The sequence below is a fragment of the Carlito syrichta genome, unplaced genomic scaffold (assembly GCF_000164805.1).
Source record: "Carlito syrichta isolate Samal-C Ts95f unplaced genomic scaffold, Tarsius_syrichta-2.0.1 Scaffold289907, whole genome shotgun sequence".
In the NCBI taxonomy this organism is placed as follows: Eukaryota; Metazoa; Chordata; class Mammalia; order Primates; family Tarsiidae; genus Carlito; species Carlito syrichta.
In genome coordinates this window covers 1-9,577 of record NW_007234003.1, presented here as the reverse complement: position 1 = coordinate 9,577, position 9,577 = coordinate 1, and the positions used below count along the sequence as shown (strand labels likewise).

At 43.4% G+C, this 9,577-nt stretch overlaps 1 protein-coding gene across 2 annotated transcripts in view; it reads left to right on the top strand.

Moving 5' to 3' along the window:
* The window catches only part of DNAJC8 (DnaJ heat shock protein family (Hsp40) member C8), a 32,253-nt gene extending 22,676 nt beyond the window's left edge, over positions 1-9,577 (top strand). The window contains exons 4-9 of one of the 2 annotated variants that reach the window (XM_008054382.2): positions 156-222; positions 764-858; positions 2,720-2,791; positions 6,592-6,683; positions 7,892-7,967; positions 8,772-9,577. In XM_008054382.2, coding sequence (XP_008052573.1) covers positions 156-222; positions 764-858; positions 2,720-2,791; positions 6,592-6,683; positions 7,892-7,967; positions 8,772-8,894 — 525 coding nt within the window. In that variant the 3' untranslated portion in view covers positions 8,895-9,577. The remainder of the gene's footprint in view (positions 1-155; positions 223-763; positions 859-2,719; positions 2,792-6,591; positions 6,684-7,891; positions 7,968-8,771) is intronic. The other variant, XM_021710566.1, reaches the window with a different exon arrangement.

Sequence of the window (9,577 nt, the reverse complement as noted above, 5' to 3'; positions counted from 1 at the left end):
GCCGGCGCCCAGCAGGTTGAGGGTTGCGGGGGCCGGGAAGCGGCCACTGCACTCCAGTCTGGGTGACAGAGTGAGACTCCAACTCAAAAAAAAAAAAAAAAAAGAGTTACTAAATGTCTCTCTCATTGACAAACTAAATTTTTCTCTTATTGTAGTTATCTATATTGGTGCATCCTGACAAAAACCAAGATGATGCTGACAGAGCACAAAAAGCTTTTGAAGGTATTTGTAAATTTACCTGCTTCCGAGTAATACATTGTCAATGGTAGGGACTAACTGTTCCTTGTCCTAGATCAAGAAAAGAGTGTTATAGTTTTGTCTTCTGGTCACCAAGAAGATGTGGTTTTCAGTAGAACAATTGTCTTTCCAAAGCATCGTGCTGCTGTTTAAGAAATAGACCGTAACTTTGCTTTGTTAAAATTTTTACGTGCCAACAAAGACTGTCGTTGCATAGGATCATTTTTTTCTTTGAACATAAAGAATATTGGAAATACTTTATCAGTGAATTAAATATAGATGTAGGGTCTTTAGCCTTGAGTATATATTTAATTTTTTTCCAAGGCTGTCAAGAAAATCATTGCTGTAGTTGTATGCTTTTAAATATTAGCTTAACAACAGTATATAATATATGTAGGGAATGCTTTTAGACAGCACAAGTCTATAATATATGTAGGGAATGCTTTTAGACGGCACACTGCCTGAGTATAGTTCAGACTTTCAGAGGGTGTTTGCAGAAACAGTTAATTTCAATGTTTTGCATTAGCTGTGGACAAAGCTTACAAGTTGCTACTGGATCAGGAACAAAAGAAGAGGGCCCTGGATGTAATTCAGGCAGGAAAAGAATACGTGGAACACACTGTAAGTATTTATAGTGCTGCTGTGTTTACAGGAAGTATTAGCAAGCTTTGGGCACCTTGTAGGAGGGTAAATGTTAGCATAGTAATGCCTACTGGCACAACTTGTGGCTACTTCTGTGATGGTCCCCACTTTGCTGTGGTGGTGATAAATAGTATGTGCCTAAAGCTGTGATTAACCCCAAGAGACGAGCTCAGAATAAGGAATGAGAACTCTCCTCCTGCCTCCTTCCCCATCAGTCCTGTGTTGTGGAGAAAAGGTGGTTCTCGGAGCCCCCCCATCATGTGTTGCCATGTTACTCTGTTCTGAGAGTGGAGAACAGAAGCAGCCGTGGTGATTCCTGACTCCTGATTTTTGTTCTTGACGCTTTGTAGGGTTTGGAACAAGGACTTGACAAAGGCTAGTAAGGGCATAGGAGTACATTTTTTTAAAAAATAGGAGGTACATGTCTATATTAATAACAGAGTTGGGAATAATTCAGTGGGAAGAAATTCACTTATAGCTGGCATTTTTTTTTTTGCTCTTGGGGCTTTTCATAAGTCTAAGTGGTAGGAAATGTTACGATGGTTATCTTGAGGTAAGAAAGGTCTTTGTTTTAAATTTTTTTTTTTGAGTTGGAGTCTCACTCTGTCACCCAAACTGGAATGCAGTGGCTACTCCTGGCCACTGCAGCCTTGACCTGCTGGGCTCCAGCAATCCTTCTGCCTCAGCCTTCCAAGTAGCTGGAACAACAGGCACGCACTACCACATCCAGCTAATTTTTTGATTTATTGTAGAGATGAGGTATCCCCAAGTTGCCCAGGCGGGTCTCGAACCCTTGGGCTCAGGCAATTTACTCACCTCGACCTCCCAGAGCTCTGGGAGTACAGGCTGAGCCACTGAGCCCAGCCTCTTTTAATTTTTTACTTGGCCAGGGCAAGAATATCAAGGCCATTTATGAGAGCTAACTCAATTGAGAGTGATCATGGTTGTGACTTTTCACTTGAAGATCTTTGGAATCTGAAACAACTTTATAACTAATCATTATAAGGGATCCTGTTTAGGTGAGGAAATGAATAAAAAGAGGAGACAAAGGGCCATAACTAGGTCCTGCTTATTATGTGTTAGAAATAGTGCTTGTAGGCCTAGTCCTGGTTGAATGGAAAAAGTGCCTGACAGTTTTCTCCATAAGTTTGACTTAGATCCTGGTGATTACCCTTCCTTGGTCTTTTGCTTGTAGGGAAATTATCCTTAGGCTTCCTGACCACAAGGTGGCAGTAGGGCCTTTCTGAGCTTGGAAGGCACTGCTTTTTGCTGGTATAATAGACTGGTTGTTTCTTGGAGTAGTGTCATTCTTGTATGCATGGGTATATTTAAATTTTTTTTGATCTCTCTAGTGGCCAAAGGAATAAAAAAAATCAGTTAATGTGATGTGAAAATTAATGGTTTAAGGGGGTTTCACGTTTAAAATAATCAAGAATGTAGTTTGTAGAAATGCCAGAAAAACACTACTTGTACATAGTGCCACAAATTCTGCAGCTTCTTCTAAAACTTGACAAATATATTTTCTTTGCTATAAATACATAACCACAAGCTGAGGAGATAAATGAGTAATTTGTTCATCTCTTCAAAGGTTTTTGATGAGTTGGGTGCAACCCTCTTTCATCTCTCCTGGTAGATTGAATTCTAGGTGAGGTTAGAGAACAGATCTGTGTCTCCTTGATTGTATTGTTTATTTTGAGTGGGGAGAGGAGAGGCTCATTTTTAAAAAATGCAAACTGTTTTACCTATGCCTACAGTAAAGTGCACATACCACATGTATATAGCTTAGAGGATATTTTCAAAGTGCAGGTGCTTATCTTTTGATGAAAAAAATTCTTTTTAGGTGAAAGAGCGGAAAAAACAGTTAAAGAAGGAAGGAAAACCTACGGTTGTAGAGGAGGATGATCCTGAACTGGTGAGTAAAATATGGGAGAAGTCACTTAATATTGTGTGATTGGATCTGCTGATTGGTAGGTTAAAGAGGGAAGCCAAAAAAATGATAAACATGTGCTAGAAACATGTTATTTTAACTTAGAACATGTAAGTATACATTCACTCATCCGTTTCCTTTTAATTTATCCATTTTTTGATGTAGAGCTATGGCCTTTTCTCTGAGTGATCCTCTTTGCTGGTTGGAGTCCAGAGTTGACTATTTTATAAGTCACACATGTAAAGTATTCCTATTTTTAACTTATTTTGAAGTACATTGAAAATTCAGGTACTTGTGAAGCAAGCCAAAAGCAAAATCTTAGATATTTATGATTCTTTTTTGAGTCTTTTTCAGATGTCTCACCTGTACCTAGTTCAACAGCATTTATTTTTAGGGATTCGTGTTTATTAATCTTTCTAAGAGGGAAGCGTTTAGTTTTATAACACATTCATCAATTTCTATGATACTTAAATTGCATAACTACAGTAGTGATTGCAAGTTGGATAGACAGCTTTGGGAACTGACTCTTGGCAAACAGCCATCTGCTAGTCATGCGTGTTCATCATGCTCCAGGTAATGTTTGACAGAGGAAATGGAGAGCGTTGGTTAACCATTGGGTCATTAAGTGGAGACTGGTTAAGAGACATTCTACTTAAATATTTGATTGCATCACTAGCCTGGAAAATTTAAAGTCATCTTCAATCTTATCATGTGCTTTTCTTGTTTTTAAAAGATCTATAAAGGAGAGGCTGTCTTCTAGGGAAACTTCCTTGTAACTTCTTGCTTCAGTGATTTTTCTAATAGCAAGTGGTCCCTTCTTTGTGGTAATGCACAGAAAAAATTGTGGAGAACTATAGGTCATCTTTTCTGCTAGCCACCACTGTTTCAATATTTTAGTTCTTTCTACTCAGTCCTACTTTTCCTTCCTTTTAATTGTCCTGTTTAGTCTTGTCCTGTCCTTTTTTCTTTTCCTTTTTTTTTTTTTTTTTTTTTTGGTGCCTGCTGCAAGGAATTTGAGGACATCCTCCTCCTTCATTTGCAGGACGTCAAGGGCTCCGGACATTGTGAAAGTTTCCCTTTAAGTTATGACGGGAAGCCGGACTCAGTGACTCAGCCTGTAATCCTGCACCTTTGGGAGGCTGAGGTGAGTGGATTGCCTGAGCCGTAGGGTCGAGACCCACCTGGGCAACTTGGCGAGACCTCTTCTCTACAATAAATCAAATTGAGCCGGGCGTGGTAGCGCGCGCCTGCAGTTCCAGCTACTTGGAAGGCTGAGGCGGAAGGATTGCCGGAGCCCCAGCAGGTCGAGGCTGTGGTGGCCGGGAGCGGCCACTGCATTCCAGTCTGGGCGACAGAGTCAGACTCCAACTCAAAAAAAAAGAGTTATGACGGGAATTGAGAACAACACCGTATGGACCCCTCTGCGGGTGGCGCGGAAAGTTTTTTTTAAGTAGGAATCTCACTCTGTTGCCCACGCTGGAATGCAGTGGCATGCTCATGGCCACTGTAGCCTCGACCTCTGGGCTCAGGTGATCCTTCTGCCTCAGCCTTCCAAGTAACTGGAACCACAGGCACCTGCCACCATGCCTGGCTAATTTTTTTAAAAATTTATTGTAGAGGTGAGGTCTCGCCAAGTTGCCCAGGCTGATTTTGAACCCCTGGGCTCAGGCAGTCCTCTTGCCTCTGCTTCCCAAAGTGCTGGGATTGCAGGCGTGAGCCACTGTGCCTGGCTTGTCCTGGCCTTTTTTGAGCCAAGGTCTCACTTTTGCCTAGATTGGAGTGCAGTGTTGCGATCATGGCTCACTGGCGCCTTGAGCTCCAGAACTCAAGCGATTCTCCTACCCTCAGCCTCCTGAGTAGCTGAGACTACAGGCATGTGCCACTACACTTGGCTCATTTTCTTTTTTTTGAGTTGGAGTCTCACTCTGCCACCCAGGCTAGAGTGCCAGTGGCACACTCACGGCCACCCCAGCATCAACCTGGGCTTAGGCAAATCTTCTGCCTTAGCCTTTCAAGTAGCTGGAACTACAGGTACGCACTACCACGCCCAGCTAAATTTTTATTTATTGTAGAGACGAGGTCTTGCCAAGTTTCCCAGGCTGGTCTCAAACCCGTGGGTTCAGGCAATCCACTTGCCTCAGCCCTCCAGAGTGCTGGGATTACAGGCTGAACCACTGAGCCCTGCCCACTTGGCTAATTTTAAAATTTTTTTTGTAGAGATGGGGATCTCACTGTGTTGCTCAGGCTGGTCTTGACCTTCTGACTTCAAGCGATCCTCCCACCTTGGCCTCCCAAAATGATGGGAATTACAGGTGTGAGCGACCATGCTTGGCCCTGTTTAGTCCTTTCTGAAGACTTTTAGAAACATTCCTTTGTCCTCATAACTTGTTAAGAACCTTACTTTTTTTTTGGACAGGCTGTCACTTTTGCCCAGGCTGGAGTGCAATGGCATGATCCCAGCTCACTGCAGCCTTGATCTCCTGGGCTCAAGAAATCCTTCTGCCTTAGCCTCTCGAGTAGCTGGGACTATACGTGTATGCCATCACGCTGGACTAATTTTTTGATTATTAATTTTTTTTTGAGTTGTAGTCTCTCACTCCATCTCCCAGGCTGGAGTGCCATGGCATGCTCACAGCCACCGCAGCCTCAGCCTGCTGGGCTCAGGTGATCCTTCCGCCTCAGCCTTCTAAGTAGCCAGAATTACAGGTACATGCTACCATGCCTGGCTAAGTTTTTGATTTATCATAGAGATGAGGTCTCACCAAGTTACCCACGCTGGTCTCAAACCCGTGGGTTCAGGCAGTCCTCTCACCTTGACCTCCCAAAGTGCTGGGATTATACACATGAGCCACCACACCTGGCCTGATTTTTTTTTTTTATAGAGTCAAGCTCTTGCTGTGTTGCCCAGGCTGGTCTTGAACTCCTGAGTTCAAGCAATCCACCTGCCTCGGCCTCCCCAAGTGCTGAACTATCGCCTGGGCACCTTTGTATCTCTAGCAGCAGAATAGAAGAAAGGAAGAAGGAATAAGTTTACTCTCTCGAAGAACATTCCAGAAGTTGTATACATTGCTTTCCTTTACATCCCATTGACTGAAACTTAAGTTATGTGTTCATACCTAGCTACAAAGAGGCCTAGGAAACAATGCTTTATGTTGGGTGACTTTGTTCATAAGATACAGAGTTGTAGTGGAGGGGGATCTAGTAGCTTTGCTGCAGTCAGTGGACCCCTCCAGCTGGACACCTTTGTCTCCCTGATATCTGTCTGCTCAGTGCCTAGCACACAGGAGCTCATTATAAAATATTTGTGAAAAGGAAGAATGATAGCTGGGCGTGGTGGCTCACGCCTGTGGTTCCAGCTACTCGGAAGGCTGAGGCGGAAGGATCGCCGGAGCCCAGCAGGTCCAGGCTGTGGTGGCCGGGAGCGGCCACTGCACTCCAATCTGGGCGCAGAGTGAGACTCCAACTCAAAATAAATGAAAATAAAAAGAAAGAATGAAAGTTATTTTTAGGAGATCATTGGAGGAAAACACCCTTCAGAATCTTCAGTGGTGGCAGTGGTGGTTGGAATTTTTTTCTTTTTGGTTTGTCATCTGCAGGGTGAAAGTGGAAACAGCTCATAGGCAGCTGTTACTTACTTCTAAGAAAGGCAATATTATTAAGTGTTTCTCTCGGAAGAATCTTTTTTCCTTGCCAGATGTTAATCTGCTCTGCTTTGTCTTGGGCTCCAACTGAAAGTACTTGATTCAAGTTGCTGGTGAAATTCTTTTCTTCTGATTTTCTTGTAGTTTAAACAAGCAGTATATAAACAGACCATGAAACTCTTTGCTGAACTGGAAATTAAAAGGAAAGAGAGAGAAGCCAAAGAGATGCATGAAAGGTACATATCAATATGTTCATTTAAACCATGTCTGAAAACCTAGGTGAACTACATTGGTCTTTGAGGAGTTTCCTAAAGAAGAAATTATGTAGGACAGTATTTAAGACACTTAAAATAGTTATCTGAAACAGTGTGTTGTCTGACTAGAATATGAACTCAGATGCTTTTGATCACAAGTTTCCTCTTTGACTTTTGGGAAATATTGAATAGACCTATCTTTAGGGAGTTTATTTATAATCAAGAGTGCTATGTGTTTTCTTCCTGACTTCCTGGAGTGAAATAAGCAGAGTTATTGAGGCCGTTGTTACTGAGGCCAGAACCTTTTGTGGGATTAGTGGCTGCAGCTTTGGTGAGTATGTAGTATTGTACAGTGTAATCACTAACAAAATGTTTATTCTAAAGAATGACTTCTTTTGCACTTCAGAAATATTGGCTTATGTATCTTGTATTGTTGATTGCTGTTTAGTGATAACTAGATTTTGCTAGTTGAAGTAGTTGTGTGAGACGTTTTGGGATAGGGTTTTGTCCAGAGACCTCTCAAAAGTTTCTGCTATACTTTATTTTATTTTATTTTTGAGACGGAGTCTCACTCTGTCACCCAGGCTGGAGAGCAGTGGCATGCTGACGGCCACCCCAGTGTCGACCTGCTGGGCTCTGGCAATCCTTCTGCCTCAGCCTTCCAAGTAACCAGAACTACAGGTGCTTTGCTCCCACGCCCAGCTAATTTTTTGATTAAGTGTAGAGACAAGGTCTCACCATTTTGTCCAGGCTGGCCTTGAACCTGCAAGATCAGGCAGTCCTCTCGCCTAGGCCTCCCAAAGTGCTGGGATTACAGCACCCGGCCAATTCCTGCTATTATTATGGTCATTTTGTTGGAAATAAGGTGGCCTATGTTCTGGACACAGTTTTATCACTGACCGAACCCCAAACTTCAAATTACTGTTGGCTGGGCTTTGGTTACCTTATCTGTCTATCTGTGTAACATAGATATTTATATCTTTCCCCATACTGCAGCCCACAGTCTCATCTCATGTTTTAGAATGAGACGTTCATGAAAGTGCTTTAATCCCTTTCCTCACAGCATCTTTGTAGACTTCTAGGGAATGGATTTACTATATATGCTTGCTTCTTTGTGGGATGCTTTAACTTGTATGATTAACATGGTCTGTAAGTATCATATAAATACTAAAGTCTGGTTTTCCTCTTAGGAAGCGGCAAAGGGAAGAAGAGATTGAAGCTCAAGAAAAAGCCAAACGAGAAAGAGAGTGGCAGAAAAACTTTGAGGTAAATTTCCAAGATGCCCATAGATTCTTATTCCAGGATGAGGAAACCTGACTCCTGGGGCATTCCCAGGGCTGACGGGCCATCAGGGAAGTGTGATGTGTGGGAAAGAATGGGGGCTGTGGAGAGTGAGCCTCGTCCTGGCTCAGCCTCCCGTAAGCTCCGCGGCTTCAGTGAAGGCAGTGAGGATTCCTGAGGGTTTTCTAGAGATTGTGGAAGTCACAGCTGCCTAGTGGGCGCAAGAAAAATGTATTGCACATTTGATTTAGGGGGGAAATTTGGAGTGGTACCCTACTTAGAGATCTGTTGTAGAAACTGAGGTTCTTGTGAGCCCAGTGTCTTGCCTGCAAAGAGACTTACAGCTTTTGAACTTATAGTGGAAAGAGTTGCTGTACTGCTGGCTAACTGCATGACTTTGAGAAATACCTTAACCTCTCTGAGACTCAGTGTCATCGTTTGTGAAGTGCCAGTGGCAGTTTACACCGTAGTCAGCTTTTTGTGAAGAATAGAAATAACACATGTAAATGTCTAGCCCAGAGATCTCAGCAAATGGGGCCTTATTGTTGTGATGCATGTTACTAGTTTTGTCCTTCTCTTCAGCCTGCAGCTCATCCTGCTCCCTAGGGGTTCTGTGACACCTTCCTGAGCCAATGGGAGTGGGAGAAGAGCTCTGCTCTGTTCTACTCTTGGATTGTTTCAGAGAGCCAAACTAGGCTGGGCTACAGGAGGGTGGGTGGGTGGCAGGGCAGGCTCAGGCCCTTCCTCTCGTTAGCTAGTCTCCTTATCTCAAACTTACCTTGTGCTCAGGAAAGTCGAGATGGTCGTGTAGACAGCTGGCGAAACTTCCAAGCAAATACAAAGGGGAAAAAAGAGAAGAAAAATCGGACCTTCCTGAGACCACCAAAAGTAAAAATGGAGCAACGTGAGTGACCTCCTGGGGTCACAGCCACAGGACCTTCCCCCAGCTGTCTCCCCGCTTTGAAGGACTCATTCTTTCTTCCCACTTCCACCCCAACATAGAATAGTATTTGCTTTTTAGTTCATTTTGTTTTCAATACAATTTAATATTGATCAGAGTAATTCTTTTGTACATTGAGATGAGGGGCTCGGTTTAAAAAAAGACCTTTCCCCTCCGCCCCTAGAACAACCAGGATTGGAAGGTGCCACTGTTGGTGCTGCCTTCTCTTCCCACAGCCTGTAACTTAATGTTTTGTACTTCACTGAATTGTGATGGTTAGAAACTTCCTGTATAGTTTGTGGAAATCATCCGATTAAACATATTGCTTACAATGGTGTTGCTGTGACTTCAGAGGTAAGCCCGGGCCACCTTAGGATGCCCCTTTGCTTCACTTGCTTGCTTCTGGGCGTGCCATTCTTGGAAGCTCCAAACCAGACAGGGCAGCAGTGTGGGCACACAGTAGCCACTTGATGCCCCGATGCCCTGTATGTGCCCTTCTGTCAGATGGACCAATCAGCCTGTCATGAGGCCCCAACCACCCGTACCTGTCACTTCCCAAAGAGCTAGCCGTCCTCTGCCCAGTCCCAGGGTGTCCTAGCCTGTCTGCATTCATTAGTGGTAATATTCTTTATGTATAATAAATTTTTATACCCAA